The 13709-nt window shown below is 59.1% G+C and overlaps 1 protein-coding gene across 4 annotated transcripts; it reads left to right on the forward strand.

Annotated features, from left to right (window-relative positions):
- The first annotated feature begins 864 nt into the window (after nt 1-864).
- FCER2 (Fc fragment of IgE receptor II) lies at nt 865-10587 on the forward strand. Of its 4 annotated transcripts, XM_032309460.1 has the most exons (12): nt 865-987; nt 1496-1657; nt 2738-2853; nt 3843-3968; nt 4290-4343; nt 4897-4959; nt 5167-5229; nt 5346-5408; nt 5502-5591; nt 7881-8353; nt 8447-8571; nt 8799-10587. In XM_032309460.1, the coding sequence occupies exons 3-12, from the start codon at nt 2832-2834 to the stop codon at nt 8935-8937; spliced, it is 1218 nt and encodes a 405-aa protein (XP_032165351.1). In that variant the 5' UTR covers nt 865-987; nt 1496-1657; nt 2738-2831; the 3' UTR covers nt 8938-10587. The 4 variants fall into 4 exon arrangements, with proteins under 4 accessions (XP_032165351.1, XP_032165349.1, XP_032165346.1 ...); XM_032309458.1 differs by lacking the exon at nt 1496-1657; XM_032309455.1 differs by lacking the exons at nt 865-987; nt 1496-1657; nt 2738-2853 and adding an exon at nt 3086-3206.
- Nucleotides 10588-13709: the final 3122 nt, after the last annotated feature.

Consider the following 13709-nt stretch of genomic DNA (forward strand, 5'->3'; position numbering starts at 1 on the left):
CACAGGGGCATGGGCAGGCGTCTTTCCATCCAAAGATGGGGGCTTGGCACGGGATGTTCCCCAAACCAGAGCAGGAAGATGTTTAAAAATCAGAGAATACAGGGCGCCTGGCTGGCTCAGTGGGTTAAGCCTCTGTCTTCGGCTCAGGTCATGATCCCAGGGTCCTGGGATTGAGCCCCACATCGGGGGTCTCTGCTCTGCAGGGAGTCTGCCTTCCTCTCTCTCTGCCTGCCTCTCTGCTACTTGTTATCTCTCTCTCTGTCAAATAAATAAATAAATATCTTTTTAAAAAAAAATCCGAGGATACATTTTCTGGAGGACGAGCAAGGTGTGAGGTGTCAGGAAGTCCTCCTAAATACAAGGCCAGGTGAATGGTGGTTAGAGATGCAGACTTGGGACCCATGCTACCTGGGTTCAAATCCCTGCTTTGCCGTTTATGAGCTGTGTGACTTTGGGCAAGTTACCTAACCTCTCTGGGCCCCACATCCTTCACCCCTAAGGCAGCGTGAAGAATGAAAGCATCTGCCTCGCAGAGTGTTTGTGGACATTAAATTGCTCTCCAAGGACACCGGGCAACGTGCACCGGGCACGACTAAACTCAACCCGATAACAAAACCATCGATATTTGACCAAGATGTTCTGTGATCTCATGGATCTTTCTAGTCACTTCGGTTCTGTCCCGACAGACCGCACTCCGGGGATGCAGGCTAGCGTCCCTGAACCTGAGTTTGCTCACCTGAGTGATGGAGGGAGCTATTCATAGTCTGGACTTCACCGGGCTGCGGGGAGCCCCCGGGAGGCCATGCGTGTGCTGTGGTTACCCAGGTGGCGAGCCCATAATTAGGTCGGTGAAAATAGAAGCCGTGGGTGGGTCTGCTTTCAGAAGAAACTCTCTCTCCAGGTCAAGCTCCTCACCACAGCCCGCGGTCCCGCCGGCCTCTGCAGCCAGCCCCGACGGGCCAGGACAGCGACACGCTCAGAGCTCATGTGAGTGCGTGAGACACGTTGAGTGTGTGAGTGCGTGTGCACATAGGTGATCCTGTGTGTGTCGGGGCTGGCCCTGGGGAGTGGACAAGGGAGGTTCCCCGGAAGAAGCGAGCTCCGGGCTGAGTCTTGAGGGATACTCAGAAAGAGCTCTGCTTGAGGAAAGGGCAGCGGGCAGCATGGGCGGGGTGGCCGGAGGTGCGGGGTCCTGGGCTGGGGAAGGGGAATCCAGCACCTGGCATAACAGCGAGGAACCGGTGAGCGTGGAGGGTGCGCTGGGGGCCGATCGCAGGGAGCCGTGGTGGGCCAGAAGCAGGGCTGGGAGCTCCGGAGTTAGAGAGAGGGCCTGGCCTCAAGCCTGGTTACCAGCAGACCAGGAGGCCATGTGCTCCACGCCACCCCCCCCCACCACCGGTGGTTGAGTAAATAGACTCCAGTGTCCCACGTCCTGGGTTCAAGTCCTGGTCTCACCACTGCGTGACATGGACGAGTGACTTTCTTGGTGCCTTAGTTTTCCCAGCAGCCCACCAGTAGGTTAACTGAGCAGCGACTGAGCACCAGGACCTCGAGCACCGCCTCGGTCTTCACCCTGTGGGGTTGGCCCTGTCACCCCTGGTTGACAGACGAGCCGACTAAGTTGCGCATTCGGAGAGGAGCCGGAACTCAGCCCCAGGTCTGTCCGGTGTAGGTTCAGGCAGGCTGGGCGGTGGGATGATGACACCTCCCACCTCTTCCTCGACGGCGAACGGTCCAGTTGGAGCCGCCGCTAATTGGGTCCCGGCCACTGCGCGCCTCCACTTCCCCAAGGCTCAGAGAGGGGAAGCAACTTCCCCAGAGTCATACAGCAAGTGAGACAGCCAGTAACCTCAGACAAGAGGCTTGTCTGACCCCAAACCCACAGTCACTGGCACAGTCTTTAAAGTCAAGAGACTTTTAAAGATTTATCTATTTATTTGAGAGTGAGGGGGAGGGGCCGAGGAAGAGATTCCCAAGTGGACTCCCACTGAGCCCGGAGCCCACCTCAGGGGCCGGATCTTACGATCCTGAGATCATGACCTTAGTCGAAATCAAGAGCTGACGCCCACCCGGGCGCCCCAAAGTCAAGAGACTCTAAAGATGCCTTGAGCACGTTGGCGGAGGAGGAAGCTGAGGTCTAGTGGCGGAGTTTCTGCACCTCCCAGCACAGGCCTGATAAACGTTTAGGATCCGGAGACTCACTGTGTGCGTGCGGCACCTCGCTGAAAGCCTCACCCACGTTATTACCTGGTTTGATCCTTCCACGACCTCCTAAGTTGGATGCGATCGTCATTCCCATTTTATAGAGGGGAAACTGAGGCTCGGAAAGGTGGGGTCCCAGGCCAAGGTTGCACAGGCAGCAATAGGAACAAGCTGATTCTATTTTCGGGGCTATGGTCAGGCCTTATTCAGAGAAATTTACATATTCATGAGGAGTACATCACAGCCCTAGGGCCTAGGTGTCCTTTACATTGGCTTTTTATGGATGAGGAAGTCGGTTTTGAGGTTCAGTCGTTTGCCACATTTTTCGAGCACCGGCTGTGTACCCAGCGTGTGCCAGACTCTGGGGTGCCTACCTCTGGTGTCAGGCCTGTGACCGGTCATACCAGCTGCATCTCCCAGTTAAATGCAACATTGACTCCTGGCGTTGGGCTCAGCACAATCAGCCAATGGTCACTGAGCTGCTCAGGTCCCAGATGCTGTCCGGAGCCTGACATTTAACCTTCCCGCTCATTAGAACCCAGCTCCCGGCCAGAGCTATTACCTGTTAAGTGGACTGCTTTGTCCGGTGGTGAGCAGCCCATCACTGGGAGAATCCAAGCAAGACTGCCATGGAGGAACATTCATACTCAGGTGAGAGGACTCTCTGGAGCTGACACTGACAAAACCAAGCACCTGACCCCTACCTTTCACCCAAGAGAGGAGAGGGGCTCCGGGGTCTCTCTCTGGGAAGAAGGCCCAGCCAGGGGCCAGGGGGAGGTGAGCCCTGACTGGCCCTCTGGGCCCAGAGCCAGGCAGGAGAGGGAAGCCACAGGCCCCTCCCTTCCCTGCCTCCAACAAAAAAACCCGCTTCAGCTGGGGTGCTGGGAGCCCAGTAGAATTGGAAGCCAAGTCGAACAGGGCCTCCGAACAAGGGGAATTCGGCGTGATGAATCCTCCCAGCCAGGGTGAGGGGAGGGGGCCCGGACCCACAGTGGGGTCACAAGGTAGGGTCTTGGGCGACTCAGCGATTGGGGTGAGTCCCCCGGGGGGTCCGACATCCAGGGAAAAGGCTGGGAAAGAGCTTGGATATTGAGGAAGCACTGAAACCCAGTGCCCTGCGTTTGGGCCAGGACCAGGGTGAGAGCTGGCTGTCCAAGGGGAAGGGGGGCCCAGATTTCTGGGCATGAGGCTGGAGATCTAGCATGGGCGTGTGAGGGGGTAACTGAACCCACAAAAGGGAAGAGGACCACGGGTGAGCTCTGGGTGGGGGTCGGCCATCGGAGGAGGGGTCCATGGAGGAAGGGTCTTGGCTCCTGGTCCTAGGCCTGTCTTCCTGGGAAGTGACCTGGCCCCCAGTCAGTCTGGCCGGCCACTGGGGCGTGGGCAGAAGGAGTGGCAGACATGGGGCTGCACGGCTGGAGGGACAGAGTCGGAGATGCACGGATGCAGAGAGGGACGAAGTTGGGGGGTGGGGTGCTCGCTGTGGGCACGACAGACAGCAGGCAAGGCGCGCACAGGAGGCTGAGGCTGCCTTCGTGTGGGCTCTGGGACAGGCTCCCTGGACTTAGGGGCTCTGGGTGACGGGGAGACAGGCACGGCCAAGCCCAGGCTCAACCTTCTCCCCCTGGCGCTCTCCCCAGACCCAGCAGAGTTCCCAAAGTTTTCCAGAAGGCGGCGATGCTGTGGGCAGAGAATGCAGCTGGCGCTGTTGGGGCTGGCGACCGTCCTGCTGTGGGCCGGGCTGCTGACCCTGCTTCTCTTCTGGCGTGAGGACACCCCCAGCCCCGTGCGGTCTCCCTCTTGTGTTCCCTCTCAGAAGCCTACTTTCCGACCCCAGGGAGCCCAGCACAGCCCTTGGAGTCCAATTTTCCCATCATGTCTCCTGCCTTGTCCCCACCAGCCTCCTCCCAGGCCCCTTCTGTCCACCCTGGAGAGCTCCCCGCCCCGGCCAGCACCCCTGTCTCCTGCCCTTTCCACACCTGCCACACGGTATGCCCAAGGCCTCCATCCCCAGCTGACAGGTGGGGTGTGCGTGGCTGCGGGCATCTAGAAACCCATCTCCTCCCCTCCCCGTCTCTCCTCCCCAGACTGGGACACCGTGCAGAATCTGAGACAGCTAGAAGTAACCGCTGCCCGGAACGGTATGGAGGGGTCAAGGCGGGGAAAGGGGGTCTCGTGTTCTGCTTCTGCCACTGACCACTGTGGGCAGTGGGAGAAGGACTGGGCTCCAGCGACCCCTCACCCCGGGAACTGAGGGTCAGCCTGCATTTCCCGCTCCCCTGGGGATGAAAACCCGGAGGCTCTTGGAGGGGAGTGGGCTCTGAGAAGTGCCTGACGGAGAAGTGCTCCAGACCTCGGTTCCCTCACCTGTAAAATGGGCATCACCTCAGGGCTCTCGGGGCAGAAACAAGCTAAGACCTTCGAAGCACTGAGACCACGTCCAGTGAACTTTCAAGAAATACCTGCTGCTTTTATGTTTCATTCTGGGCGGGGGTGGGGGGGAAGGTACATGTGTTCATTCTATTCTTGGCTGCATTTTCCTGAGCACTTTTGCCCCCAAAATGAAAAACGAAAATCTTCAGGTCTTGTGACCATGTGAGGGGGCCCCGCTCTTGGGGCCGGACGGAGCTGGGGAGCGATTCGGGAGTCGGCTTCCTGGCTCCTGAGGGCACATTTTCTCTCCTGCTGCCCCAGTCTCTCGGGTTTCCAAGGACTTGGAAAGACACAATGGTGACCAGATGGCCCAGAAATCCCAGGGTGAGAGCTGGCAGCTTGGGTCTAGGAGCAGGGGAGGGCTGGGGAGAGGGGAAACCTGGATTACCTTGCGGGCACCATGGAGACCACCTGTGAACTTTAAAATGAGCAGGTGACTCTGAAGACACGGGGGCTGGGGGCAGCGGGGCTGGGAGACTGGGGAGGGCCCGGAGGACTGGCTTACCACTGAGCCCCCTCCCCCGCCACCAGCTGCCCGGGTATCAGAGAACATGGAGGAAATCCGAGCTGAACAGGAGAGAATGAAAGCTCAGGGTGAGAAACTGGGGGGGCTGGAGGGGTGGGGGGTGTGGGGAGCGCTAAAGCTGGGAGGCACCACGAGGCTGGGGGCTCTGGGACTCCCAACCCTGACACCAGCCCACCCCCATCAGACTCCGAGCTCTCCCGGAACCTGGACGGACTTCGTTTGGACCTGAGCAACCTCAAGTCCTTGAGTGAGCCTTGGGAGGGGCTGGGGGGTGGGGGGTGACGGAGGGGGGGCGTTGCCAGTTCGTCTCTGACCACTGTCCCCCACTCAATCTCCCAAGACTTGAACGAGAGACACACAGCCCTACGTTCGTTGGAAAGACTCCAGCAGGAGGTGCTGAAGCTGTGGATAGAGCTACACACGTCCAACGGTGAGTTGGTGTGTCGGTGCGTGCATGGGACCACACAGGTGCGGTGACGTGTGATAGACGTGTGCATGTGACGTGGCCGGGTGTGCGCTCATGTGTGTGGCAGGGTCCTTGGGGGACACACGAGAGTGAGTTTCTTTCTGAGTCCAGCTGCTTCCCTCCACAGACCTGGAGCAGGTGCAGGGGCGGCGGGGGGGGGGGGGGGCGCTTGAACGCTTTTTTCCTCCAGGTAAAAGCATTGTTTGACCTTCTCTGGGTTCTCTTGGCTTCTCTCTCCTCTGCCTGTTGTGGCTCAGCAGAGAGTCAGCAGCACGACGCCCTCAGCCACAGCCCCTCCCCGAAGACTGTCTGACCCCGCCAGGGGTGGAGCGAAGGAGGGGCTCACCTTTGCAGCGATGGGGGCGATGCTGGTGGTCGTGAGTGGGGGGGCCGCCCCAACATGCTGCAGGAAGAGCAGACATTCAGTCAGTGCGCCTTGAGCCCGGGTGTCCCTGCCCTGATGTCCTCCCCACCCTTAGCCCCTCCCTTGAGCTTTGGTTTTCCACCTCTGGGAAGCCCCAGCTGCCCCAAGTGGCAAAAAAAAGAGGAAGGCTCTGTGCTTGGTATGAAGGAGCTCAGTCCCCTGGGACACAGTGTGGCTGTGGGAATCCCAACCAGAAAGCCGGCTGTGGTCCCTCTGGGAGGGCTCTGGAGCATGTTCTTTCTGATGGAAGATCTTCCAATTCCTCCCCGGTCCCTGGGGAGGCCTGGGGTCTGAGCCCAGCTCCAGGGCTGTCTCTGGATGACTATGCAACACGCAGCCAGGCACTTTCCTCGAAGTTTTCTGCCCGCCGCCCCCAAATAAAATCTTTCTTTATTTGAAAGAGAGAGAGCATGAGCAGGGGAGAGGAACAGAGTGAGAGGGACAAGCAGACTCCTCGCTGAGCAGAGCCTGATGCGGGGCTCGATCTCACGACCCCGCGATCATGACACCCAGCAGAAGTCAAGAGTCGGACGCCCAATTGACTGAGCCACCCAGGGCCCCCCCCCATCAAAATTTTCTTCAAGTGCCCAGAGATACTCTCTTCCTGTTTTAAGGTGCCCCATCCCCCACACCAAGGGACACATACGGGTCACTGGTTCCTGGTCGGAAACACATCCAGCTTTGTTCCTCGTGGAGGTTGTGGACCCCCAGCCGCTTAAAAACTTCCACCAAAGCTATGGGCCCTCTCTTCCCATCATTCCAAGAAAATCTATTTTATTTTATTTTTTAAAGATTATGTATTTATTTATTTATTTGTTGGATAGAGAGAGAATGAGAGAGAGCATGAGAAGGGGGAGGGTCAGAGGGAGAAGCAGACCCCCTGTGGAGCTGGGAGCCCGATACAGGACTCGATCCCGGGATTCCGGGATCATGACCTGAGCTGAAGGTAGTCGCTTAACCAATTGAACCACCCAGGAGCCCAAGAAAATCTATTTTAAATCAAGAGTGAGTCAGCCCAGAAAAAGTGGGCTTAACCTCGCACCTGGGAGGGCTGGGTGGTGGGGACAGTGTCTAAGAGTTTCCTCAGGTTGGGGACAAGAGGAGACAGAGACCAAGGTGGCCCAAGGTCGAGCTCAGGTGGACCCAGCCCTTCAGGAGCCCCCTCCCATAAGCTTTCCAGTCCATCCCTCCAATTAGACAAAAATCCATCTCCATTTCCCCAAACGTGGCAAGAATCTGGTTTTGGGGGTGCTGGTAGTAAGGGTGACCAGGGCTGTTATTGGAGCCGTTGGTGGGGACAAGTCATGGGGCAAGTAATGCTGGCAATCTTTGCCTCACCACGTCGGCACTGGGGTTGGCCGTGGAGTTGGAGCAGCAGAGAGAGGTTGCTGGCCATCCTGGTCCCCTCTGGTCATGATGGTGGTGATGCAGGTGTCGCAGGCAGGGGTGGTGATCATTGCCATGGTGTTGGCAGTTGAGGTGCTTCTGACTGTGAAGGGGTTTGCGGTGATGCTTGGTGGCTGAGGGGCCACTGACCATAGAGCTGGTCACATGGGAATGCTGATGGTGATGGATACGCGGTTGGCTGTGGGTCACTTTGTGGGGATGGCGCTGGCAGAGGCTGAGGGTTTGCTGGCCAGGACCCCCTTGATGTTGGTGTCCGTGGTGGGCATGCTGCGCCGATGGGGGTCTGGGTGGGGGGTCTTTGTGGCAATGCTGCAGGCTGTTGAGGTGCTCCTGCCGGGGAGCTGGTCTTGCCTGTCGGCGGCAAAGCCCCGGAGAAGGTAGCCTGCAAGGCTTTGTTAGGCTCTGGGGTGGTCTGCTTTCAGCCCGGACCCCAGGGGTGACTCCAGGAGAGACGCTGCCACCCATTCTGCCTATCATACCCACCGTGCCGGCCATGGCGCCAGCCACAACACTCACCACAGTGCCAGCCACGGCGCCCACCACGGTGCCCGTCACGGCGACCACCACGGTGCCAGCCACGGCGACCACCACGGTGCCCGTCACGACGCCCACCACGGTGCCAGCCACGACGCCCACCACGGTGCCCGTCACGGCGCCCAACACGGCATCCGCCACGGTGCCCACCACAGCATCCGCCACGGTGCCCACCACAGCTGCCCCCCTGAGCCTCTCCTCCACCCCAGGCTCCACCTGCAACACGTGCCCCGAGAAGTGGGTCAGCTTCCAGAGGAAGTGCTACTACTTCGGTGCGGACCCCAAGAGGTGGATCCAGGCGCGGTTCGCGTGCAGCAAACTGCAGGGGCAGCTGGTCAGCATCCACAGCCAAGAGGAGCAGGTGAGCCCGAGCTCGTGGGCGGGGGCGGCGGACCCCCACCTCGACCCCTTGCATGGTGGGAGGGACCCGGGCACAACGCCCCAGCACTTCCAGGCCTGTCCTGCTCCCCAGGACTTCCTGGCCAGACACGCCAACAGGAAGGGCACCTGGATTGGCCTTCGGGACCTGGACAGAGAGGGCGAGTTTATATGGATGGACAAGGAACCCCTGAACTATAGGTGAGGAGGGAGAACGTAATGGGGGGCCTCAGGGAGGGGGGCCTCTCTGCAATGGCCGGCCTGGGGGGCAGGCAGGCCCAGGTGGAGGTGAGGGCCTGCCGGGGGAGGGTATTGCTGGGCTGCAGGGATGGGGGGGGCGGGCCCAGACTCTGAGGGGTGAGTCTAGACTGAAGGCACTAGGGCTCCTTCCTCACCTCCACCCTCTGACCCTAAGTCTTCCGCTGCAGCAACTGGCGGCCGGGGGAACCCAACAACGGGGGCCAGGGCGAGGACTGTGTGATGATGCAGGGCTCCGGGCAGTGGAATGATGCCTTCTGCGGCAGCCGGCTGGACGGCTGGGTGTGCGACCGGCTGGCCACGTGCTGACCGCCCACCCACCCCCGCCGCCCCCCTGGGGTTCACCGGGACGTGCTCCGAGACCCAGACCCTGACAGTCCCCGGCCCACCTGTCCGGTGCACCCCCTGTGTCGCTCCCCCACCTCAGACGCAGGAACAGCCAGGCCCACGGAGAGGCTCTGAGGACCCTCAACTATTTGTGGCTAAGGTCCCGGCCCCATCCTCTCCCGCCCAAACGGAAGAAGGCCTGTTGACCCGTCCCCGGCTTCTGCCAACTCCCCGGAGGGCCTGTCCCTTGCTCCTCAGCCCAGCTGGCCGTCACCACGCCCCTGTCTTCCAGCGCTCAGAGTACTCGCCTCAGAACTTTCCGGGAAGCAGAGGCGGATGCCTCGGGCCCCTGTGTGCTTCCCCTGCCGGGCCCCCCCACCATCTGCTGGAGTCAGGAGTAGACCACGTCCCCAGCCCACCCCTGGCCACCCCAGATGTAGCCCCCGTGTCCTAGCCCCCCAGGGAGAAGACCCCTGGCTCGGGCAGCCAGGCTCCCCACCCAGCCCATGTCAGTAAAACGGGGTGAGGACAGCCGCTTCCCAGGGGCCTCGCTGGCTCCCGTCTCCCAATGTGGGAGCTGCGAGTCCCAGAACCCGCGGCCCGAGGCCACCTCGGGGTGTCCTGAGCAACTGAAATGGTATTTGCACCTCCTCACTTCCCCGCCCCCCGCCCCCCCCACTCCTACTTCATTACAAGAAGCATTTACTAGACGGGGCTGGAGATGAAGATTGCCGGGTCCAAAGCAGCAGACAACACCCCTAGAACACTGTAGGGCCGGGCAGGGGACGGCCTGAGGTTAACCGCCAGCCCGGCTTGCAGGCAGGAGGGCAGGAGCGCACACAGGAGAAGGGCCCAGGATGGGCCTAGTGCCCAGAAGGCGCTCGGGAGATGCGGACAGGCCCACGGGTGGCCTGTCACCCGGTCCAAAGGTGCTGGCCCCACCCAGACAAGGGTTTTGGGAGGCATACATGGCACCAGCCCCAGGTCTGGCCAAGTCAGTCCCTGCACCCGAGGCTGAGGAGGGAAGCAGGCCAGGACCCCCGGACACCCTGAATTACACTCCCCGCCCGCTCACCCCATCCCCAACTCCTGGCCTAGAACAAGAAGCACCAGACTGCTCCTGGGATTCTCGGGCCCCCTAGAGGGGAATCCATGAGGAGAGGCCCGCGCTGGACCACCTGGGACCTGGGAGTCAAGGGCCAGGCCGAAGGGGTTGGGGAAGGCACTAGAGTGGCCCCCGGGGGGTGTCCTGGGGCCAGGAAGGGGCAGGGGTAGAGCTAGGCCTAGGTTACCTGTCGTCTACCCACTGCTCACCCGATTTCTGCCTCCTCCAGACGCCCCCTTGGAACTCCAGGCCAGTGTATAACTGCCTACCTGAGCTCTCCAAAGGGGACTCCCGGCCCCTCTGCCACTCAGGCCAACGACGGGGTCACACTCGGCACCTGTCACCCTCACTGCTCCCTCCGAATCCTCAGGGAAAGCCATGTGCAGAATCTGCCCACTTCCCACCACCTCCAGCAACTGCTTTGGTGTGGCCCCCCATCCTAGCTTGCCTCAATCTCCTTCTTCACTGCCTCACACCTTCCAGAAGTTTCCTTCTGGATCTGAGGGGGGAAAAAAAAGAAAAGAAAAAAAAAAATCAAAGTCTTACAGGGTGCTTTGCAATCGCAGAATCCCTGCAGCTTTCCTGGTCTCCCCAGCTTCTCCTCTGCTTTCGCCTTCCCCAACCCCAGCACCTGCACCAGCCTCCTCACTGGCACTTACACTTGGAGGCTCGCTCCTGCCTCAGGGCCTTTGCACATGTCTCCTGCCCCACTTAATCCTCAGTGGGGGCTATCTTGCATTCCCCCTTCCCTCCCATTTAAAATGACACCCCAGACTCCGGATGGCTTATATCTCACCCTACTTTCTCACCACACTCTTTCCCTTCCAAGAAAATGTGTCATTCACTGAGAGGTGTGTTCTTACTGCCCTCCCAACCCCACCGGCCTCCCACCCCAGGCTTGACTGTGACCTTCAGGAGAGCAGGAGCTTTTGTTTTGTTCTCAGCTGAGACCCCCGCACCTGACCCATAGTAAGTGTTCAATAAATATCTGTCAAAAAGATGAATGTGGGTCCATGGGCAAATGATCTCTTCTCTCAGTACCTACATCCTGGTCTAGTAAATGAGGGGAGGTACCACGCCTGCCTGGTTCACCAAGGGCAGCCGCTGCGTTCCTCTTCCTCACCCCTCCCTACCCACCGTCTCGGCTTCAGTAGACACTGTATTTGCAGCCTCGAGCATGGATCATCCTGTCGGAGCTGCTGTAATGGGACCCTTGCCAGACCTGTTCTTATGGGTGCCCCACCCCCACTCCTACAGATCATTCCACGCCGCCCTTGCCCGCAAGACCCTACTCCCCTTCAGCAGGGAGAAACACCCTGGGCCCGCTCCCAGCCCGCCAGCTCTCCAGCTTCCCTCCCCAGGAACAGCCCCTCTCTTCTCCCGCCCCCTCTCTCTTTCTCCGGCACCTTCACTCTTGGGTCTCTGGGTGGAGCCCCGCCGGCCGGTTCCTGCCTCCTGTCCTTTGTTTCTGCCATCTGCCCCTCACCCAGCAGGCCCTAGAAGCCACTCTCCAGGGGCTCTGGCGGACACCTCAGGCTACTAAACCCAAGGACTCTGCAGCTCCCCCTGGCTTCCCAGCGCGCCCCAGCTCACTCCTCCAGTCCTACGGTTTCCCAGCGACTTCCCTCCCTGCACGGAGGCTTGGACCGCCCTCCTGGATTCCCCATCTCGGATCCCGGTTGGCCTCCTGGAAACTGCCCCCTCCCAAAATTCAGACTGCCGCCCTGATCACCCCCTCTCCCAGCTTCCTCGGGGGCTCCTCCCCTGCCCCAGCCAACAGCTATTTCCTGCCCATGACCCACCCCGGGGCTACACATGGTAGGTGCTCTATATTTCCATCTAGGCTGTGACAGCCCTGTCCTTTGCTGGGGGCTGAGGCCCACCCCACCCCTCGCTGGAGGAACTGGACCTGCCCCCTGGTCAGACTCGGCACCCAGGCTCTCCCCACCTCATGCCAACCTCCACAGTGCACCCCCAAAAGCAACTGAGAGCTGGATCCACCCCACCCCTAAACCCTCGGTCAACTGAGGGGACCCAGCCGAGGGCACCCAAAGTTCTCTTTCAGGACAGACTTGTTCAAGTCTGGGAGGAGGGGAAGGAAGGAAGGGAAATTTGAAGACACCCACCCCCCCCCCACCCCCGGCAAAAGGAAAGGAGCGGCTGCCTTAAGTGTCAGATTTTACGTTTTAAACAAGAACACACAAGAGGGTCCTGGGATCGAGCCCCGCATCATGCTCCCTGCTCGGTTGGGAGTCTGCTTCTCCCTCTGCCTCTGCCAGCCACTCTGCCTGCTTGTGCTCTCTCCCTTTCTGTGACAAATAAATAAAATCTTTTTTTTTTAAGATTTTATTTATTTATTTATTTGATAGACAGAGACGACAAGTAGGCAGAGAGAGAGGAAGAAGCAGGTCCCCCGCGGAGCAGAGTCCCCTGCGGGGCTCCATCCCAGGACCCTGGGATCATGACCTGAGCTGAAGGCAGAGGCTTTAACCCACTGAGCCACCCAGGCGCCCCACATAAAATCTTTTTTTAAAAAAGCTTGAAAAAGAAACATACGAGAACACCTGGCTGTCTGGGTCGGTAGAGCATGCCGACTCTTGATCTTGACCAGAGTTGTGCAGTTTGAGCCTCCTGTTGGGTGATTACTTAAAAATAAAATCTTTAAAAATAAAATAAAGGGACACCTGGGTGGCTCAGTCATTTAAGCCTGGGTTTTCTGCTCAGGTCATTATCCCAGGACCCCGGTATCGAGTCCCACATCAGGCTCCCTGCTCAGCGAGAAGCCTGCCTCTCCCTCTCCCTGTCTACCACCCCCACGCCCTCTGCTTACGCACTCTCCCACACTCTGTCAAATAAACAAAATCTTTAAAATAAAAATAAAATAAGGGCACCTGGGTGACTTGGTTGGTTAAGTGACAGCTCAGGTCATGATCTCTGGGTCCTGAGACCGAGCCCTACATCGGGCTTTCTGCTCAGTGGGGAGTCTGCTCCTCCCTCTCTCAAATAAGTAAAAATCTTTAAAAAAAAAAAAATGAACAAGGAACATGAATGTGTTCATAGATCATCAATATTAACTTCAAACTATTGTAGGCACCGAGAGGATTCCGAAGTGAGCCCACCCACTTCCCCAGGTCTCTAGAGTCCTCCAAGTGTGGCCCCTGGACCATCAGCAGTTCTTGGGGACTTGTTAAAAATGCAAATCCTAGGACGCTTGGATGGCTCAGTTGGTTAAGCCGCTGCCTTTGGCTCAGGCCATGATCCCAGGGTCCTGGGATCAAGTCCCCCATTGGGCTCCTTGCCCCGCAGGGAGCCTGCTTCTCTCTTGGCCTCTGCCTGCTTGTGTGTGTGCACTCTCTCTCTCTGACAAATAAATAAATAAAATCTTTTAAGAAAGAAAAGAAATGCAAACCCTCAGCCGGCCCAGCTGTGTACAATCTTGAAACTCCAGGGGTGGGGTCTGGGCACCCCCAATGCACCACACTCTGTGCCCTAGGGCACTGCTTCTCAATATAAGGTACACAGATACCCCCGGGGAACTTGCTAAGACAGACTCGCAGTGGCCGGCTGAGGGTCTGCGTGCTGACCGGCCCCCAGGAGATCCCGCTGCTGCCCGCCGTGGATGGCACTTTGAGCAAGAGTGTAAAGCTGG

The sequence above is a fragment of the Mustela erminea genome, chromosome 1, assembly GCF_009829155.1.
Source record: "Mustela erminea isolate mMusErm1 chromosome 1, mMusErm1.Pri, whole genome shotgun sequence".
Taxonomy (NCBI): Eukaryota; Metazoa; Chordata; class Mammalia; order Carnivora; family Mustelidae; genus Mustela; species Mustela erminea.

Excerpts from the sequence above, each read along its gene's own strand:
- FCER2 (XM_032309455.1), top strand. The coding sequence starts at position 3,149 with ATGAATCCTCCCAGCCAGGGTGAGGGGAGGGGGCCCGGACCCACAGTG. Across the intron at positions 5,409-5,501 it reads GAGCAACCTCAAGTCCTTGA|ACTTGAACGAGAGACACACA; the intron begins GTGAGCCTTGGG and ends CAATCTCCCAAG. Across the intron at positions 8,572-8,798 it reads AAGGAACCCCTGAACTATAG|CAACTGGCGGCCGGGGGAAC; the intron begins GTGAGGAGGGAG and ends CTTCCGCTGCAG.